This window comes from Colossoma macropomum, unplaced genomic scaffold, assembly GCF_904425465.1.
Source record: "Colossoma macropomum unplaced genomic scaffold, Colossoma_macropomum, whole genome shotgun sequence".
NCBI classification, from domain to species: Eukaryota; Metazoa; Chordata; class Actinopteri; order Characiformes; family Serrasalmidae; genus Colossoma; species Colossoma macropomum.
The window spans coordinates 25,148,341-25,170,925 of NW_023494796.1; the positions used below are offsets into that span (position 1 = coordinate 25,148,341).

Genomic DNA, 22,585 nt, shown 5'->3' on the forward strand with positions numbered 1-22,585 from the left:
TCTAATCTACCTTGTGTAATTATTTACACACTGCAGACCTGCCCTCTGCAAATAAAATCAAATCAAATAAAACTGATCAATATGTGTGGCATTAATATTAATACACATATGCATCCCACATGAATAATTAAGAGTAGACATATGTGAATAAGCATTGGAAAAGAAGTTGAAAGTATGTAGCAGGCTGCACTTGGCTGAAGTGTGCAGATCACCCTTTCCTGTATTATTTTTAGCTGGTAAATCGTCGGTTGCCCAAAAGCTCCACACAGCAAGCCAAGCTTTTCTGTCTGAATTAAAACTCAGTACTGATTAAACTCAGTAGTGATGAACAGCAGAAGAGTATGATGAAGGGTAGGAGAGTTATGATCCTGATGGTGGCTTAAAATAAGCTCCAAAACCAAAATCAATGTGTTTAATTGGGAAATTTTAAAGCAGGTAGTGGAAATCTAGAAGTATGTGAGTAAGGTGGGTTGTGCCAGCAAGGATTAATCTAAGCAGAGTTTAGAGTTAACCAATGATTTGTTGAGCAGTACTTAATTAAAACATGGATTAAACTCAACATTTAATAATTAAAGTTTCAAAGTAATAATTACAGTGATAATCTTACTGGAAAACTAAAAAAGGATTCAAACTTGTGGTTTAATTGTAACCTTGCTTATTTCATGCTAGGTTTAAAATATCATTCAACTGGACTAATGAAATAGTGTTTATTAACCAAATCTCTATGAGCCACAACTATAAGACACGGTTGATTACTACAGACAGTGCTGAAGCAAAAGCCCATAGACTACTATTATATTTTTCCTTTCGAGTTAACAAGTTTTCTCTTTTATCTAAGTACAGGGAAACATTTCAAAGTTATTGTCTGTGGTAATCAGCCATACTCTAAAGAAGCGGCAGATTGAGATTGGGATGAAAAACGCTGGAGAACTTGGAGAACTCCTTCAACAGATAAACCTTGGTTTAATCCAGGTTAAAGCTTAATCCTTACTGGTGCAACCAAGTGGTAATTTCTGAAACTAATTTGTTTTTTCTTTAAAACTTTATTTTTATTTGAATAAGTTACATATTGGCACATATTAAGTCATCAAGCTGGTGGAGCTCTCCAGGGCAAGACGGAGGAATGACAGGAGAGAAGGGTAAACAAGTGTGAAGGATAAGAGTGACTCTGACTCGAGGCATGTCCCCGGGTAGTGGCCCAGCAAAATGAACTCGGATGTCTGCAGAATGTACCTTGAAGGATGTAAAATGTTGTCTTTCTTTCTTTATCTCTTTCTCTCTCTCTTTTTCTTCTCTTTCCTCTTTTTGTTTTCTTCTTCCTTCTTTTCTTTCTCTTTGGTTCAATCTCACCATCTCACTCTCTCTCCCGCCAGATTGTATCAGGATAGACTGTAACCTCAGTAAGTGATTCTATGTGTTTATTGCAATTACAGCATGTTCTATTCTCTCTCTCTCTCTTTCTCTCTCTCTCCCTCTCTCTCTTTTCACATGCTTAGGTACACAAATGTGTTCCAATTATCACTACTGACAAATAGAAAAGCTACACACACACACACACACACACACACACACACACACATACACTGACACACATGTGTTTCCACTGTTGGGACATATGTGCAAATACATGCTGGGATAGTAACTGAGAAGTGTTGTTTCATGCTGTGTATATATATTCTCTGTAAGGTAAGTCACACTCACATATGGAGATACCTGTGTGTAAGTGTGTGTGTGTGTCTCTATTATTTATATTTACATTTATATTTTCATGCAACATATGATTCTCAATTCATATGGTTGATTTTTTAAGTAAAAAGAAGTTAACGCATCCTATAGAGAACACTCTTGTGCACGTTTTAAATGCACACTAACTCTTATTTGCTGAATTTAACATATTGTGAAACAAAAGTCATAAAATTTGGCCTGTGAAAAAGTTATGGCACATTTTTGTTTATTTATTTATTTTTTTTCCAACATGTAACACTAGGCACATAAATAAAAACTGTGTACTTAATTTGGAGAGAAATGCCACATTCAAGTTGGTTCCCTGTAGAGGATGTGTTAACTTATTTTTACTTAGAAAATCAACATAACGTTATTTGAACAGGGGTGTTCAAATTTCTGTATACCACTGTTCATAAATATGTACATAAAGCTAGTGATGGGGAGTCGATTCTTCGACTCTGATGCATCTGGGACTCCAAAACGTCTCCTGGCCAACAACTCTTAGAGTTAAAATGTTGTAGTCGACTCTGTGTCGCTATTGACTCTTTGTTATTTCAACCTAGTACCTTTGAGTAAAATGGTATCCTCAAAGCTAGTCATTTAGCATGTGAAATTGCATAAAGAAAGAGGGTTTTTGTACAGTTTGCTTAACTATCAGGCTTAATGGCCATGTTTGAGCATTATCCTGCTAACCTAATTGAGTCTTTCCATGCCAGCTGCTCACCAGCCACTGTTAGTGCACGCTCACACATTCTTCAGCTCATAACTTAAATTTGCCTGACACATCTTGGTTTAGTCTACGAATTTGTATATCACTATGAGCTGGTTATTCTGTTGTAGTCTACAGAGGTGACCTCCCAACTCCACTTAATTTTAACTAGTACAGCACCAGAGCCCCAGATAAATGGATATAGCAAAGATTAAACCATCTCAAACGTAGTTTACCCACTTTTTTTGAGCAGTTACAGATCATAATGAATTGACTCCTGAAAGCCTTTAGTCACACATCACTTACTAAACCTTGTTTCTCTTGCTTAATGTACCAAAAACAGTCATAAATATTTTTACATGGCCATTTTACAATCTCTTATCCTTTAGAATTAAGAAGCCTGTTTATGGCATTACACAACATAATACATTCATTGTGTAGCTTAGTTTCTGTATATGGACTGTGTGGACTGAGGAATGAACATTTTTGAAACCTATTTTAACAAAGTGAGTGGGCCCTTTCTTGTAAGTTAATGTAACAAAATTTATCTATGTTGGAATTTCTGTTGTCCTATTCACCGTGAAAGTATCACACTATGAGAAGGGCAGCTGGTATTTTCAAATGGTGTAAAAGAAAAGAAATTGGAGTTCAGAGGTTTAACATTGATGATTTGTTTTTGAATCAGTATACTGGACACTCAATAGCATCTATGGCATCAAGTGATACCATTATTTGAGCAGCAGGAGGCGCCATAACTTACCACTAGATTAAGCTGAATAGTGGAACGCCAGCCATAAATGTGCAAATTGCATCACTGAGGAATAACATCACACAGCATTGGAGGCTTTCACATCGGAGTGGCTTGAAAAGCTAGAAATGAATACCGTTAGGTGAGGGTTTAGAGATTTAATCTCTCTAAAGTTGCAGTGAACAGCTGCAGTGTTTGAAAGTGAGTTATGTTTCTTCAGTATGGAAATAGTGTCCTGCTCACATCAAGTTATGTTAGAATTAGCAGATCAGAGGAGATAGATGCCCTTTATACTGGGCAGCCAGTTTATTAGAAATATTTGTTTATTAATGTTTCTTATCACCTTTAAAGGGCAGCAGTGAGTAATGTTTGTTTATTTGATGTTTGTTAATAACACCTTTAGAGGGCAGCAGTGAGTGATGTTTGTTTATTCAATGTTTTTTAATAACACCATTAGAGGGCAGAGGTGAGTGATGTTAGTTTATTTGATGTTTGTTAACAGCTTTAGAGGGCAGCAGTGAGTGATGTTTGTCTATTCAATGTTTCTTAACACATTTAGAGGGCAGCAGTGAGTAATGTTTGTTTCTTCAGTGTTTGTTAATATTTTTGAAGGGCAGCAGTGATTAATGTTTGTTTCTTCAGTGTTTGTTAATACTTTTGAAGGGCAGCAGTGAGTAATGCTTGTTTATTTGATGTTTGTTAACATGTTTGTTTATTTGAGCTCAAGCTGTGTCTATCTGTCTGAGCAATTAAGCATTGACACCTAGGAAGCAAGATAGCTAATCAGCCAGTTTGGCCGTTTTAGACTTTTATAATTAAACAAAAAAGGCAATTGCATTAAATAGCAACTCCCTGAAAGCTAAAACTTCATGATCATGTTCTATAACAAAGCAGAATTCAGTGCCACATAAGCTAGGGTGTTGCAAGGGTATCCTGGCTGGCATCAGCTTTGGCATTTTACAAACACCCTCCTCCCCTCTGCCCTCTCCTTCCCTCCCTGCTCTATTTCCTTCCACTCTCAACACTTTTCACACAGCGGTGCAGAGAGGCAGTGCTACGTGACATATGGGCAACTCACAATGCCATTAGAACCTGCTGCCAATGTCATGCCCTCTCACCTACACAGAGAGAGAAAAAACAGAGAAAGAAAGATAGAAAGAAAGTGAGGGAGACAAAAACAGGTAAAGTGGGAGAGAGAAAAAAAGTAATAGGGTAAGAAAACAAATAAAAAATATAAAAACTAAAGAAACAGAAAGAAAAAGAGAAAAAGGAAGTCAGGGAGAAATTAACAGATTGAAAGAGGGAAAAAGAATGAGGATGGAGAAAGAGAGACAAAGAGAAAGAAAAGGAAAGAGAGAAACAAAATAGAAAGGAAAGTTGGAGAAAACAGAAGGAAAGGTCGAGAAACTGAGCAATTGAACAGAAGAACAGAAAGAAAAAAGAAAGAGACAATAGGAGAGCTATAGAGAGAATGTGTGTTTCTATTGGTGAAATGGTGAGTTAGCTGAACAGTGTTGTTTCTCGGTGTGGGGGAAGGTTGACTCATGTCTCTCTGCAGGTGTACCCACACTGAGCTACAGCCCACCTGAATCTACAGCAGGTGATAATTAACTTTTTCTGTTTTTTTCAGACAGCGTGTTTGTGTTAGAATGCATAGCGGTGTTGAAATCCAGGATTTTAAAGCAGAATGCCCCCTCGTGTCCCATTAGTTATTGATTCTACATTCAAATAATTCAGTGGTGCATTTTATTTTGATTGGAAAGTTGACTCAAGATCAGTCTTTATGACCAAAACTGATGCGCAGCCATTACAGAAAAAAAACAAAAGCTAACGATCCAGGACAGAAATCTTAAATTGAGGTATTTTATTGTCCCCATAAAGCTTTTTCCTTTCATTTCTTTCTCTCCTTCTCTTTGTCTCTCTTAAAATATGAAAATACAAAGATGGAAATAGACGTATGAACCTCATCATCATCGCACCATTATTCATGTTGCCTGAGCAGTGACCGGATTTTTGATTTGATTAGCAAGTATGAGAATGTTGTTGAGAGAAACGCAATTGCAGTATTCAAAATACAATTCAGTTGACTTTCATTTACTTAAGTACTGTTAGATGTTCGTCTAAAGTATAACTATATAAAACTTTAGACCAGTCATAGCATATTCTTGGCATTTTTCCTACGAAATTTAATTGTTGGGTATAAATCGAGTTCTGTGGTAATATTATTATTATTATTATTATTATTATTGCACTAATCTGATTTGTACGTTTAGAACATGCCAGACACGTTTACAAATAATAACTGACATTCTCACTAAAGATGCGCTAACATTGACTGAACACTACAGAAAAAGAACATTTTTTCAGTTATATAGTACTCCGTCCAAACCTGCAGGCCGTGCTGTCATTGGAAATCAGGCTGTTGTCCAAAAACATTATAGTGTAGCAGCCTTTATTCTACAGCAGAGTGAGTGTTCTATAGTCTATAAACAGTATAAACAGTTGCTGTGTTGCAGACATAAGGCAAAAGTGCAGTCTGTTCTTGTAGTAATACCTGCCACTGCCAGAAGATGTGTTCTAAAAAACACTTTTCCGGCGATTCTGTCATTTCTAAAGAACAAAAGTGTTAAAATTAGATAGCTATCTACATGAACAAATACTTTAATGTATGATTGACCTCAAAGTTAATTAATTTTGTACTTAAATTGATTTTGTTATCAACCTCCACAATTCAAACATCAGTATTTTCTCATCATCATGTCTAACAAAGACAGCCCATGTAGAATAAGAGCCTGACAATTCAAATCAATAATGATTCTTAAATGTAAGTGTTAAAAATGGATAGTTTGCTACACATGAAAACTTTTAATACTGGAATAAACTCATTGTTACTTATTTTATTACAGCATCACCAAACCTCATTTCATGGTCAGCAGCCCTTACGACTGAGCCTCAAAGTAAATATTACAACATTGAAAATCTCCATATTCATCACTATATCACATGAATCATATTAAGTGAACTCAGTACTTGAAAAATTAAATATGGAACAGTTTTAAGACACAGTTTCAGATGTTTTTATCAAAACTTTCACTTAGCATTTTTTGCTCATATGGCCACATGTAGTTACAAAATCCATATTCATGACTCCAAAATTCATATTCATCATTTTTAGACTCATTAACACTTCTCATGTATTTGTCTAGAGGCATTTAAAGCTTGCCGAACTCTTGTTTACAGGCTATGTGGGTTAACCTGATATCAGGGAGCAGTTAAAATGTGTAGAAAGCTGAGTTATCTTTCTCACATGTGTAGCGTACTTTGATTTTCAACACGTTTCTGCCCTGCGTGCTGCGGAACAGGAAGAGCAACCAAACAGCACTTAAAATGTTAAACAGAGCTGACCTCATAAGAAATTCTTTTGAAGCATGTACAAACTTCAAAGGCATACATAATTGGTGTATTTTTTTAAACTGTATTCAAAATGAAAAAATGTGTGTGTGTGGGCACATGCAGGCATATGGGTGAGTTTGTAAATATCAGCAGTTTGTATTTGTTTAGAATTCAGTTGTTTAAGAAGAGACAACAAAGATAATTAGTAGTAATAGATTTATTTATATGATGGACTGTTTCATACATTTAAGATGCAGCTCACGTTGTGTGCAGATGAATGCAAATACAAAAGCAGCACTGTAAGCAGTGTTAGAATAATTATAAGAAAAAGGAATTTCAGTATGAGAATTTTATTTTGAATTTTAAATTATTTTAAACAAAACATTTTAAAAATACATATTAAGAACCTTTATTAAATGATATTAAAAATAATATTAATTTATATAAACATTTATTTCATTTATTTCACCTTTATTATTTCTACATTTAATTCAGGTCTTTCAAGAACATGCTGGTTAACAATTACACATAATCTTTACCTTATGTGTAATTGTTAACCAGCATGTTCATGCTTCATTAACAAAGTATAAGTTCTTCCTCTCTTTAGAAGACACTATTTTTTACTAGATATTTGATTTAGATACAAAGCACCTTAAAGACCTTTTTTGTAACTCACTCAATCACTCTTTACTCACCCACTCACTCACTCACATTTAGCAGGCTGAAGATTCTCATAAGGAGGCACATATAACGTGACCACACTCCTCTTACAGTTCGTTACGTTTACACTGCTGTGAAAATTCCGAGTTAAACCTTTCTGTGTAAATAAGAGCCTAGAGGTGTATGAGCTGAACTGTCACTGCTACTTTACTGTATTTACCGTACAGTCAGAGAGAGGAGAGACATTTCTGTTATATCTGTGACTGCAAGAGTCCAACTCATTCATACTGACACGAATCCCAGCAGTGTAATTGCAGGAACAGTGAAAGAACGAAAGAAAGAAAGGAAGGGCAGGAATAAAGGAGAAGGACTGAATGACTAAAGAGTAGGGAGAGAGCCTGCGAGAGATGAAAACCCAGATCTATGTGCAGCAGGAAGTGGTAGAGAAATCTGCAGGGTATGAACACTGAAACACACACAAACACACACACACACAAGACAAATGCTTAGTAAAGCGAGAAAAGGAAGTGGTCAGTAAAACACATCAACCATGGGGGTGATTTAAGAGTTGGCCCAGTGCCAAAAATGCTTTCTTCTTCCATTGTCTCTCTCTCTCTTGCTCTCTCTCTCTCTCTGTCTGCATTATGATGTCTGTTTGGCCGGATGCCCATTGTGGCAGTTCAGTGCCCTTCATCAGCACGTTCTTTTCTTCTTCTTCTTTTTCTCCTCCCATCTGAGAGAATGCTGTTTCCCAGTCGACCTATCCGTGCTCCGCTCACAAACTTGTTGTGTTCTGTAGTGCCAACTGTTGTGACTTTTACAGAACCTTTACAGAACCTTTAAAAAAATCACATTCATCCTAAAGAAAGGTTGGCTACATAATATTAAGTTTCCAGGTTAAAATGCTACGCTTCCAAGCTGAACTACACCCTTTAAAAAGTGGTTCTTCAAGAGTTCTTTAGTGAAGGTAGTGGTAATATATATAACCATTTGAGTGGATTTTTGCTTGGTTAAGTATTTTCATCTCTATGATGGAAAACCTATTGTGTATCATTCTTAAAGGAGCGTTAAAGAAATGGTTCTATGTTGCACCACAAAACATTCTGCTATTGTTACAAGTTAAAAGAACTTTTTGGTACTATGTAGAACGCTTTTTGCTAAGAGTCTATGTTGTTGTTACTATTCCAGTCTACACAGGTTGGAAATGACAACAAATTTACCACCATGCAAATGTTAGCATAAATGCACAAAATATACATCAAGTTATCCGACTAATATCTTACAACCTTATTAATGCATTCTAAATCAAGGTGTTTGTGGGAGGAGCATGGATAGGTCAATTCGCAGACATGTGTGCATGTCATTATTATTCTTATTACTATCATACTGTTGCATGTCTATAATGCATTTAGAATAGGGTACATTTTTGTGCACGTTGTGTAAATAAGTGTGTGGAACAGTAACATGATTATTGCAGCAGTCTAATCTGAATATTTACAACATGTTTACAACAAAAAAGATAAAAGTTAGAAAAAGGAACTAGGACAGGACACCATGCAGCCATTGTTTTTCACATGGTGAGTGTCTCTTTGACCAATCAGTCTTTAATGTCATAATAGAAAAGGATGTCATGAAAAAATTTATGTGAATACTTGCACTGCACCTCAGTAGTTCATTTATGTTTACTTAAATTGATTATAATGTCAATAAATCTGTGCAAGCAAACTAGAAATTGGGTTAACAGTGTTTGACTTTAGTCATCTCCAGCATAGACTGTAGTCCCCCCATCTATAAAGGCAAGTATAGATTAGTAGTGAATCTTAGATCTCACAATAATTCAGATCAATTTATTTTCGTTAGGTAACAATTTAATATATCATACAATCTCAACATTAAAAACTCCTTTAAAATCACTGAACACACAAAAGTGACTGGATGAACTGTTTTCACAGTAGTGGCATATAGACCATTTTTTATATTTAAAAATAGACTGAGGATTTCATTTTGGAAATATAGTCAATCAGAAATTGACTATATTGAGTGCTATTATAATTGATGGATTAAATTAATAAATTAACATTCCAAATTCATGCAGTTAAATTGCCTCCATCAGAACGATGCATCACCATGCATTTTTCTGCACCCAATATAGGCTAGTATAGATTAGATTAAAGATTCTGGGTTAAAAAGACACATTGTAACTGCAGAATGATCACAAGTCCTTGTCTCTCATCTACAGTTGAAATCCACACTAATCTCACTTTACGTTCACATTTACGTTCAACTTTGAACCTGATTCCTGTCCTGTCCTCTATCTGAATGACCATCTGTTGCTCTGCCAACAGTATCGACTCCGTACTGTCATCCATGTGGAAGTGCAGCACTGTCTGACTCTGATAGTGTTTTAGTGGGTTTAAATGCTTATCATCACTGACCCTGAAGTCTTTACTGCACTGATAACACAGGAGATGGCCTAGCTCAGGCAAATGACCTTTGCTAACCTCAAGTGTGAAATGTAGTATTAAGGATTGTGTATGTGTGTGTGTGTGTGTGTGTGTGTGTGTTCAACAAATTGACTAGATAGGAAAACCACAGGAAATGGAGTAACACACCCTACGTAATGCTTTTTACAAAAGCTTTATGTTTCATTTGTTTAAAACTGAAAGAGCAAAACCATTGCTTTTATTTTTATTAATTTCAACTTATATAGTGTAGATTGAAACACAGTATTTCAAGATGTTTTTCAGTATGCTAAGTTTTTCAGAAACACCAAAAAGATATAAAATGATAAATAATAAACTGTACTTAGTTACTTATATTAATAATTTATTTATAATTGATCTGCCTGAGAGTTGCGTAATAATTTATTTATAATTGATCTGCCTGAGAGCTCACTGTTCCAAATGTGAGAAATTCTGGATATTGATTAAAAGGTTTTGACAGTACATGGGATGTGAATAAAATCAGAAAGCAGTTTGACCTGTATTAAATTGAAAACAGTATAAAAACAACAATATTTATAGCTTATGAACTTTTTTGTTTTTGTAAATATTCTCTTATTCCAAATTTGATGGCTGCAGCACGTTCTAAAAATGTTGGACGGTACCATGTTTGCCACTTTGTGTTACATCACCCTTTCTGTTAACACTTAATAGTTGTTTGGGGAATAAAGACATCAACTGACCCAGTTCTGCAAGTGAAATTTTTCGGCAAGTCTTCTTTCTTTTCATTTTTTGTTGTGCAGCTGTATGGGGCCTTTGTTGTTCAATTTTGCAGATAATACTGTGCCACATGTTTTCAATGGGAGACAGGTCTGGGGGTCAGGCTAGCACCAACACCCTCTGATTACGCAGCCATGCTGTTGTAGCACTTAAAGCATATGTGTCTGGAAAAGGCATCATCTAGAAGGCAGCATATGTTGCTCCAAAATATGCATATATCTTTCAGCATTAACAGTCCTTCACAGATGTCCAATTACCCATGCAATGGGCACTAATACACCCGCATACCATGACAAACCCTGGCTTTTGAACTTTATGCTGTTAACAGTCTGGATGTTGCTTTTCTTCTTTGTTTGTTATTAAACATATATTCCCATGAAATCTCATAACAATCCAATCTGGTAAAAGTTATATGCAATAAAGTGGAATGACAAAAGAAAGTATTGAACACAGTAAGAAAAATCACTAAACCAGCCAATTCCACTAATTAGTTATCTGGACTTGTCCTAATTAGAATCAGCTGAGGTAATGCATGTTGGTAGGTTAGTAGTTCTACTCTTTAAAAAGGGATACCTGTCTCTGAATTTAAGCAAACACATCATTTGTCACCAAGCGGTCGTGTAAGTAATGTCTCGTGATGGGTAAAAGCAAAAAGCTCTCCCAAGACTCCAAAGATTATTTCTTATAATCACTACTTGGGCCATTTTTCATAAGTGGAGGGAACATCACTTGACCATTAACTGGCTCCTCACAAAATTTCCAACTGAGTCAGAAAGTTAGTCAGAGTAGTAGTCCAAGAGCCAAGAAGAACTTGAAAAAAGAGCTCCAGAAAGACCTGGAAAAATGGGGGACAGCTGTCACAGGGAAAACAATAGGCAATGTACTCTACCGCCACAGTCTCCATTCGCGATCACCCAGAAGACTCCATTTCTGAAGAAAAGGCATGTTAAAGCTCATTTGAAGTTTGATGCAGAGCAATAAAAGAACCGTGTAGATAACTGGAGAATTTAGTGTGGTCAGATGAGACAAAACACAAACTTTTGAGCGACAATATGATGTTTGGAGGAAAAAAGGCTCTCTGTATGACCCTAAAAGTACCATACCTACAGTGAAGTTCAGAGGTGGAAGCATCATGGGGCTGTTTCTTTTCTCACGGTACCAGCAAATCCAAATTATTGAAGAGAAGATGAATAAAGCCCTGTACAGGGACTGGGAAATTCTTGGGAAGAATCAGTTGCCATCCATGAAAATGATGAGGATAAGACCTTCCAGCAGGACAACGATCCAACAGATACTTCAAAGGAGACTCTCAACTGATTCCATAGGAAGAAACAAAGGTGTTGGAATGGCCCAGTCAAACACCAGACTTAAACCCAAACAAAAACATTTGTGAAAGAAACTGAAGATCGAGAATGATCAGCAGGCCCCCTGGAATCTTCAAGATTTAAAGACTGTCGATGTGAAAGCATGAGCCGAACTCCCTCTTGAACACTGTGAGTGATTGGTTTCTTTCTAGAGGAGGCGTCTTGAAAACAAAGGCTTCTCCACCAAGTATTTAATAAATTTCAGTTAGTGTGTTCAATACTTTTTAGTTTTCGTATCTTTTGTTTATGAAAACAATGCTAGTACTTTTATTGAGTTAATACACATGACTAAATTTAGGTCTAAAATTCAGGTGAATAGCTGTATTGGAAATTATTACTATATGCTAGTATTTGCATATATATTTACTACAAACAAGATCCTGCATCCTGACAAGGGTACGTTTTGTCTAACAGACTTAATGCTAGTCGTAGTGCTGAGTGTATGTGTAACTAACAGTTTTCTTCCCCTGTGGCTCTATGTGTGACTGTTGTTGTGTGTTACAGACCAATTTAAGTACATCTTCCTTTGATTTCCATCCCAAGAGACAGAGATAGCTTCTACGCGCACTTTTTTTGGAAAGGCAAGATTAAGTGAAGAAGTGAGGAAGTTCAATACGAGGGAGAGAGAGAGATAGAGAGAGAGAGATTTGGACAGACAAGGTGAGGGATAGAAAAGCTTTGCAGGGAGAAAGAAAGGGAGAAGGATAAACCTCTATGGTTGTCTCTTCATATTGTGTCAGTTTTACCTTCCTCTGAGCTTTCAGTCTGAGAACACACACTCATTAAATCCATGGATATACCGCAGTCTCGCTGCAGATAGTAGATATGATACGACACGATAAAAAGTCAAACCGCATTAGCATCAAATGCTATGTGGACCTGATTATTTTTCACACTGATATAATCATAGAATAAGACTATAGGCTACATATGCACTTTATTTTCCCTAATAGAGAAATTCTGAAATCTACAAGTTCCCTCTTTATATTGAGCACATAACATTTCTCCCGTAACTTTCTCTTTGAATGTAATTTAACGTGATGTTAGCAATGAACGCCTAAAACCATTCTGCACACACACACTGAATACCAATCTGACTTCCCCTAGAGCTCTACTTTATAAATCCAGAATTTACATACATTTCGTTAGTGAGTCATATTTTAATCTGCAATTCAGGTTGGTTCAGCCCATCCTAGAGATGGATATCTTTGGCATCCTATCAATGCTACGCGACTGTGCCCACTGCCCTGGCACACACGCGAAACACAAAGAGGGCTTGGTGCCCAGGAAGTGCATGAGTAATCATGTGTGAAGGGTGAATGAGGCAGTGATTAACACAGCTTACATATGCACATGAACAGAGGATGGATGGTGTCTAATAGAGGACTGAATTATGTGATTAAAAATATTATTATTCTCTTGTACTGATCAGGTCATTGTGCTATTATTCATATCAGACTTTTCAGTAATCATAGACCAAAAAAATTGACCAATTTACACAATTTTTTCTTTACACTGAATGTAGTCAAACAGCTGAGAAAAGTTTGGAGTCTGCAGTTTGCTTCTTTCGTTTTTCAATGAAGCTACACGGCTAATGTAGCTAAAGTTTGTACGCATTACGTTAAAAGCACTCATCACTGAAGGTGATTATTCTTATCTGTGTTCATCTGCACCCCGGCGCATGTCACTGTGCTACTCTAGGCGAAACATAACTATGCTGCCCCTGGCAGATTTTCTACATCATGTGAAAGCCAATGCTATGCCCATAAACACAAATTCAACACTGTAGCACTAGTGTATTTACACTTTGTGTGATGATTCAAAATACATGCCAAAACACTTCAAGCTAGTCTCTGTATAATCACTTCGAAAGCTGATTGCAAATCCAGTACTTTATACCAAAGCTATTACCCAAATAAATGCTGCTCACTGTTTACCTGACGTGACCCTTAGCTATGGATATGGAGCAAAACATACGTAACATGATCCCTCGGCAGCCTACTGGCGCTAAAAGGTCAGTAGGACAGATACTAAAGCCTATAGATTTTGTCAGAATATCAAGCCTCAACAGACAGTGATCCAGGCAGGTGAGATGAAAAACAAATGAGCAGCACTGTTCCTGTACTGTAGTATAGGTAAAAATATGGTTAAGTATTTTAAGGATAACAGTGTGCATTCCCCTTTAGATATTTTTAAATAGCATATTTTCAGTGTTAGCTAATGTAGCTAGCAAACAGAGATCAGGCTGTTTCAGGCTGTCACTATATTCCATTTCAATCTGAAGCTCACAGGCATTTTGTGGTCACATAATGGGTTTAATTCACCACTCTCCTCCTCCTGACAGGGACGGAAGGATGTATGGATGGATGTATTCAACAGTAGGCTGTCCATCCACAAAACAGTGAATATCACCTGTTAGAATGCATCCTTTTTTAATCTATGGCTTTGTTCGTGGTTGTTTAATTGTATTATTTGTTTCCACTAAATATGACAGTAAATCCAGAGAGTTAACTAAGGAAGATTTGATAGCAAGACATACTTGCTAGTTAGCTAACTTAGCCACATACTGGCTGCGCTCCATGATTTTTTTTTCTCAGGTTTAATTGGTAATGCAGTGTTCCACACTGTTTAATCCACATCCTACATTTCTTCTCTTGTGTTATTGGGTAAAATGTCTCTTCCTTCTGCAAACTTTGAGATATCTGGTATCTGATTCACACTTTAGAAGTGATTTAATGTTTCAACTTAAAAAAGTAAGTAATCAGGTTGCCCTAATGTTTTGAGTTCATTGAACTTAAGTTAATAGAACAAAACTGTGTTTTACATTCTGTTAACCTATTATTTGAAGTTCAATGAACTCAAAATTTTAAGACAATCAGGTTACTTTTTTAAAGTCAAAACACTGAATCATCATTTTACAGTGCATAGGTTCCCTCCACACTCAAAGTATCAACATAGTTCTGAGCAATTGAGCAATTGAATCTAGTTCCAGTTGCTAAGCCACAATTCAACCGGTGTTTAGAGCGGGTTTTAGTGAAGGGTGGGGCAGTGTAAGAGACAGTCTGAGCACCCTGTTTACTATGGCAGCCATGAAAACTTATAGATCCAGGTTAAGTAAAAAATTTTCTTTTTTTCCTGTGGTAAACTCCTGTGGGCACACTATCACTGCTGTCCAGTGGGAGTGATGTATTCTTGTCTGTATGGTTTGAAAGTTTGACATTTAAAATTGAGATTGGACAAAAAGCTTCAACTACGATTCCCATGTGTACAGTCGAGAGGTTGCCTTGTAAGAGAAAATGGAAAGGGATATTACATTAAAGGAGTTTTACTCATAATACTAAAATATAAAACCAATGTTTTATATTTTTATTCCAAACTACACATGCCTTAGTTAAACACCTGATTAACCCTACCAAAAATACTTAACATTTTGAAATGGATGTACACACACCACAGATAAATCACAGACAACTATTCATCACCTACTTTTTAAAATTGTGCTTATTTTTCCCTCATCTTTTTTTTCATCATATGTCTTAAGGATGACAAGTAATAATTTCCAATCCAATAATTTGTAATCATAGTACTAAGATGGCATTGCTTTAATATAGGATTAGGTTACAGATTACTTTTTAGGAAAACAGAAATAAATAGAATAGAAATAGAAAGAAAATAAATAGAAAGAAATAGGCCTAATCAGTAATCTGTACTGGAATACATTTGTAAAATAACCTGCTAATCCTAATAATTCACATGCCTCTCAGTCAATCACATTCGTCTCTGAGTGCTACTTCCTCTGTAAAGTGAAGGAAGAACTATGACACCGCCGTTCTCACAAACCTGCAGTGAGAATGGTGGTGGCAGTGAATTAGTTACAATTATTGGACTGAGACATGGTGGAAAGGTGTTACTGAGGATTTCATTTGAACACACATTATTCTGATTATCAAGAGGGTGATGCTGTTTTTATTTCATTCCAAAAAAAGTTAAACTAAATCAGTATATTGAATCAGTATATTTCACAAAACTATATTCCACAAAACATATTCTGGCTCTTAGGTCAACTAAACTTTATCTGCGTTACTATACTTGCTAATACAGTTGAATACAAAAATATGAAATATTGAATATGAATATGAATATGAAATTTAACCATGAACAATGTTACAGAACAATGTTAAGAACAGTTAGCTAAGTCAACTAAGTCAGCTTTTCTTAAATTAGTTGCTGACATTTATCTTGATAAATTGGTCAGATTAAACAGGACTGTAGAGTGCTTGCATTTGCAATAAAAAATAAAGACAAATATGAATGCCCTTATACATGTCATCACTTCTACTGTTTCATTCAAAGTTGCTGAAGGACCTCAAGTATAAGATAAGTCAGCATCTCCTCCATTGTTAGCTTTAGCATTACCATTAGTTAATCTAAAGGGGTAGCTTCCATCGCTCAAACATCCTCATTAGATATTAAAACCCATGGACAAATACACATTGCACACATAAAATAGCAGTAGCCATCTTAACGACAGACTTTTGTTCATTTTTATTGATAACTGTACGGCATGCAGTTTGAGTCAAGTGTGTGGGGGTTTACACCGAGCTTCCATTGCTTGCTAGCTACATTAGTCTCGTAGCTACAGAGCAAAACTGAAGAAGCAAACTTCAGACTCCAAACATGTCTTGGCTTATTGACTACATTAGAAGTATCAAACTATTTCCATTTTCCAAACATTTATCAAACATTTTCCAACCTGTCTTTATGCTTTAGAATAAAACAGGCTGTTTATGTTACTGTGTCTGTAAGACTGATATAATATGAATAAGCTCCTTAGAATGGTTGGGGCTAAACTGCTTTAGGCTGAATAGGAGGATAGATGTAAATGTAGCGGTTCTTGTGACATCACAGAAACAATGAATTCACAATGGGCTGTCTTTGTAGCCATTTTTGTCCATTTATAGAGTCTATGGACTGGATAGTGAATGATATGTTTTGACATTTAAACAATGTTTATATAATACATCAAACTCCATTTCAAAAAAGCAAGAGAAATTTGTTTTTCCATGATATGGACCTTTTAAATCTTATATCCTGAGTGAGAGAGCGAGGGGGGTGGGGGGGGGAGAGAGAAAGCCTGTGTTTACTTATCTCCGAAGGCGGTTTGTCCGATGCGTGTCCTCTATCCGTGTGTGTGTGTGTGTGTGCTTGCTGCAGTGCCGATGGAATGCCAGGCCCATTGTATTGGCTGGTGAGATGCCAACTTGATATAGCCCATCTGCTCTTGCGAACCCTCAGAGAGCACGAATGAGAGTTCTACTAGAGAGAGAGAGAGGGTTCACAGAAAGTTTGGAGCTTTGGGACAGCTTGCAGAGATATACTGAGAGTGATTGTGGATGGAGATTGCTTAGTATCGACATTTCTCTTTGCAAACCAGAGTAGAGAGAGACAGACAGGAAGACAGTCTGAGCTTCTCTTCACCACAAAAAAGTAGGATCTCATGCACACTCACACACAGAGGCGCGTTTGTTTTTATACAATGTAAGGGATGCAGAGTACGCCCCATGCGTCGTATATAAAAATACATACAATGGTCCCAAAAAGTATTTGGACACTAACTATTATTACACTTTAAAGTCTTTTAGTTTACTTCATAAAGTGTTTAACAAAATGGCAAAAACAACACTCTTAGTACAACAGCAAAGTGATGGTAAACTGTTTGAGTGGAGAAAACTTCATGAATTCATGATGTTCACTGATGAGATCATGAACTCTGAATGCAAACCTGCAGAAAAACTCCAAAAAGAAAATGACACTAAAAATGGCCTGCTTAAAATAAAGGCCACTTTGTTTCTTGATACATATTTTGATATTGTTTCCTAGCCCAAAAACATCTGAATGTCCAAATACTTTTTCACATACTACTGCATATGTAATAATAAGAAGCACCTTTTGTATTATTAATATGTAAAATTAACATGTCCTGTATGTGTTATATAAGCATCTATATATCATAAGAACATTTTTTAAAGTCTAATTCTAAACCGAGCCCTAATCTTAACCTCATCAACCAAAAAGAAATGGTTTTGTTCTGTCTATGAAAATATGAAACATTGAGCTTTGTGTAAAAAATACTTAACAAACAAGGGCATAGCCAAAGGGTGGCCACAGGTGGCCAGTGCCATCCTAGTGTGAAGCATTGCCACTCTTCAGGGCAGCCCAGTCAGCTATCATCAATAAAGCAGTCACCATAGAAAAGTCCTACCAGCCTTATGTGAATGGTTACACTTTACCCTGAAAATCTGCCATCAGGGCAGTGCCAGTCAGTTATAAGAGTCTGGTGTTGCTGCACTCAGTAATCAGCACGGCTCTCTGTGAATGGCTACTTTGCTGAGTAAACAGGCAAGTGAACACTGGTCAAAACCTTAATGCTAGTCTAGCTTATTTTGTTTAATGAGGTAGGAAACAATGGTTTAAAAGCACTTAAATAAGTATCTAATAATTGATATAGGGAGCATTTACAACGTAAAAACTATATTTAAGAATGGTTAACCAGTTTGTTATTTTGTTAATCTATGTAGCATTAAGATGCCCTGCGATGGACTGGCGACCTGTCCAGTGTGTATCCTGCCTTCCGCCCAATGACAGCTGGGATAGGCTCCAGCACCCCACCGTGACCCAGAAGGATAAGCGGTTTAGATGATGTATGTATGTATGTAGCATTAAGAGCTATTATATTATATTTGCCCAGTACACTTGTTTCCACTGCCTCTGTCTCCCTGCAGCAGGGCGGCTCTGTAAATTACATTTAATGAAGTAGGCTGAGGTAAGATGTGTTAACTATCCAAAATTAGTCAGCTATGATAATTTGTCATATTAACTGAGTATGTGTCATGTGTGTCATTTTGTTGGAATATCTTCAAATATTAATAATAATTTTTTATACTACCATCCATTTCACACACTAGAGAGATATCAAAGTTATACACAGACATGCTTGTGCTTTGTTCTACCTTGGGGATGGGTATGTCAACTTTTAGGGGCCTTTACTGGGAGAGTGGGGAGAATTATACACATTAAATGTGCATGTAAGTTATATATATATATATATATATATTAAAACACATTAAAACACACACAAATGTATTATGCATTGGGAGGAAAAGACAGAAGCAAGAAGTAAGGAAAGGAGGAGGAATGAAAGTAATGAAAATAGAAGGCAAAAGAAATACATGGAGGGATGGAGAAGACAGAAAGAGGAAAGATAGATAGAGAGAGAGAGAGAGAGAGAGAATGAGACTGAGGTCATTTCAGAGTCACTGTATGACAGCATGTCCTAGTCTGACAGCACTGTGAAGGCTTTTTATAGCATAGCATAGTATAGCACAGGAAATAGCTTCAGTCCAGATAGCTAAAACACACACACCCCTACTTACTTAACTTCACCAGTGAACATTACATGGCCATTAGCGGTCTCGGGGCACTTTAGCATAATGCCTTTGACAGCGTGGAGCGTCTTTACCTTTGTGACTGCTGTCCTCAACTCATAATTGTAGGGGTGAAAAAACCCCAAGTGGATGGAGGATCTCCTTTAGATTTAAATGCAGTGCTGCAGGAGACACCACTGTTTGACTTACTTAGTGTCTTGGAAGTTTAAGCATGTATGCACATCTATTATTATGAGCTGGCTGAGTGACCTCATTTTCTTCTTGTCTTGACTTTGCAGTAAAACCTGAGAAAAACAAGTCTAACTTGCAGGACCAGGACCGTGTAAAGTGTTTTTTACAAAAGCTCCATGTTTCCTTTTTTTTAAACTAAAGGAGCAAAACCAATTATATTTGGTTGTTAAAGTTAAGATTAGGATTAAGTTAGGTTTAGGGTTAGATTTACTTAAACTTACTTACAAACACTATCTTGCAAAAGACTTACACCTATAGCACATTATTTAAAACCATTTATTTTGGGAACATGTGTGCTTGTGCTTGTAAAAAGGCCATATAACATTAGTATGAATGTAATGAAACATGAGTTCAGTAAAAAGTAATGAATTTATTGCTTTCAAAAAAGTACTTAGTATCTTGTGAGCTAGTCTGAAGAACAAAGTTTGGTTCTTAAAGCCTCCAGTCATTGTATGGAATTGTTAAATTCTTTCATCAGCACAAGTGCGAAAAATATATATATATAGATTTGTGTGTGTTGCCCTTTACATTGCGTGTAAATTTCGACAATGACGATATACATGCTAAATATTATTCCATATAGATATTTATAGGTATGAAATACATACAAGCTTATTATTACTAGACTACTTACATATTGTTGCATAAAATAAAAGCATAAAATCTTGTATCTCTATTTTGTCAGCTCTGCTGTCTTTACATTGTGTGAAGAGTTTATGATAAATGGACCATTAGAAATAATGCTCTAGAATTGGCAAGCATTATATTGTTATGTTGTATTAAAATACAAGGTTTTGTTCAGGACAGTGACGACTAGGACAATAGGCCGTATGTATGACCCCACATTCTGACATTCTATAAAAACAAATGTGTGTGTGAATGAATAGTAATTGCTGTTAGGCTGTCTGCAGAGGCCATCTCTCCAAACTGTTCTATTGCACACAGCTACTCAAACCTCCATCTGTATTTTCCATTTCTCTGTCTCTCTTTTCTGAGTGTTTTCTGTCATATCCTGGCTCTTTAAGCACATAACAAGGCTGTGCCACAGCTGAGCCATTTTTCAGCCTCTCTTCTTTGTCTGTCCTTCTGTCTGCTGTGTACAAACATCATCCCTCTGTTATTGGTATATTTACTCTGTTTCCTTATTCATTCATTCATTCATTCATTCATTCATGATTATGTATGTCTGTTCAGAAAACAAAATTGGCTTTCCTGTGCTTGCATCTCTGAGTCTCTCTCTCTCTTCTACACTTAGTCAAGCTTCATTATTACAGTTGGCCTGCAGTTCAACATTCAAATATAAGCCTGTCACCTCTCATATACCGCCATCGCCTCTCACCTCCACTATTTTTACATGAATGGAGTGTCTATTACTATTATTTGCTTGAGAGAGAGAGAGAGAGAGAGAGAGAAAGAGAGTGAGGCAAAGATGGAAGAGGAGAGAATGAGAGAGACAACATGGGAGAAAGGGACTAAGAACTGAGGAGAAGGAATGAGAGAGAGAAGGACAGAGAGACGGAATGACAGAGGAAGAGACTAAACGGGGGGGCGTGGAACGTGAGAGAGGGTGACAGAGCGAGAGACAAGAAAGAAAGATGACAGGATAGAGAATGAGCTAGAGAAAAAGATAGAGAGAAAGACAGAGCAGGATGAATAAAGAGGTGAGAAGGACGGCGAGAGAAGGATAGAAAGAGTGACACAAGAAGAGGTAGAGATAAAGTGAGAGAGTGAAGCAGAGAAAGAGACTAAGGAGGGGGAGATAGGACAAGGAGAAAAAAGGGGGAGAGAAAAGCTAAGAAAGGGGAAGGTGGAAGGAGAGGGAGAGAGTGAGAGCGAAGTGAGAGAAAGATAGTGATGGGAGAAATAAAGGAGAGAGGGAAGTGAGAAAGCGAGAGAGAGATGGTTTTAATTAGATTGTTGGGAAACCCACTTTATGGTAGAGTGCCTGACTGTCCCTGCTGACCAACGTAATTACGTCTTCCCTTTCAAATTAAACATACAAACATAATCGACCTGCTTTCCAAATTCAGACATGTTGCATCCATAAATTCAATTTCAGATAAAAAAAAACCCTGTCTGTATTCTGTAGGCCTTCTCCAAGAGGAAACAAAAATAATCTTTTTTCTCACTTTTTCCAGTTAAGGTATATAAATTGCCAACAACAACTCAATGAAACATTCCATACTGGCCTTCATTAAAGCAGTGTTTGTTCTGTAACTCAGTGAGTATCCTGTTACGGCTTCCCATGCATGGTCTGAAGTAATTTTCACTTCATTAGCATACTTTATTTATTATATTCCCTCTGGGCCTTATGCAATACTTGGGTAGGCTCTGTATTTAGAATACATTAAAATGTTAATGCGCAAAGTACATGAACATATTTATAAAGGAGAATATATTGCTCCGAAAGCTGTTCTCAAGAGGGGCCATCTGGCTGTACGTTTGATTGGTTGGGTAATCTGTTTGGTAAACATTTAACCTGACATAGATGATACTGTTTTTAATGTGTTAAATTGGAAATAATCTCAGTCCTAGTCTGCATGGGTAGTATAATTTATATTCTTATATGTCTGATTTAACTTGTTAGCTACTTTCTAAGGTTTTATTAGAGCTCAAATTAGAGACAGAGGACTGCTAGCTTATAAACTGAGACTGATAATCTGATATTAGATCAGTATATGGATGTACATTTGCAGCATATGCAGTCAAAATGCACTTAATTACAAAGCTCCTACAGTGTACTTCCACTCACTGGCCACTTTATTAGAAACACCTATATAGGTTCCACTTAATAGGTGTAGAATTAACTCACCTGTTGCTGCAGAGTTAGCTCTACCCTGTCCATTATTGGTCAGTTTCTGATCATGGGACGTTATTTGTGTGGTGAATCATTTTCAGCACATCAGTGACAATGACATGGTAGTGTGTGGTACTGGTACAAGTGTACACAGCAGTGTTGCTGGGTTACAGGTTGAGTATGGCCCGCTAACCAAATATACAAAACTGGACTCTGATGAAGGGCTAGAGAATGGCTAACACAAACCCTGCATCAGCAGATGGGCTACAGTCTCCATACCCAACTGTGCACC

The 22,585-nt window shown here is 36.7% G+C and overlaps 1 protein-coding gene across 1 annotated transcript in view; it reads left to right on the top strand.

The window, feature by feature from the left end:
• Positions 1-22,585, top strand: part of nrxn2b (neurexin 2b) — an 843,638-nt gene that overhangs the window by 456,981 nt on the left and 364,072 nt on the right. Inside the window, exon 11 of the mRNA XM_036583184.1 lies at positions 1,374-1,400. Coding sequence (XP_036439077.1) covers positions 1,374-1,400 — 27 coding nt within the window. The remainder of the gene's footprint in view (positions 1-1,373; positions 1,401-22,585) is intronic.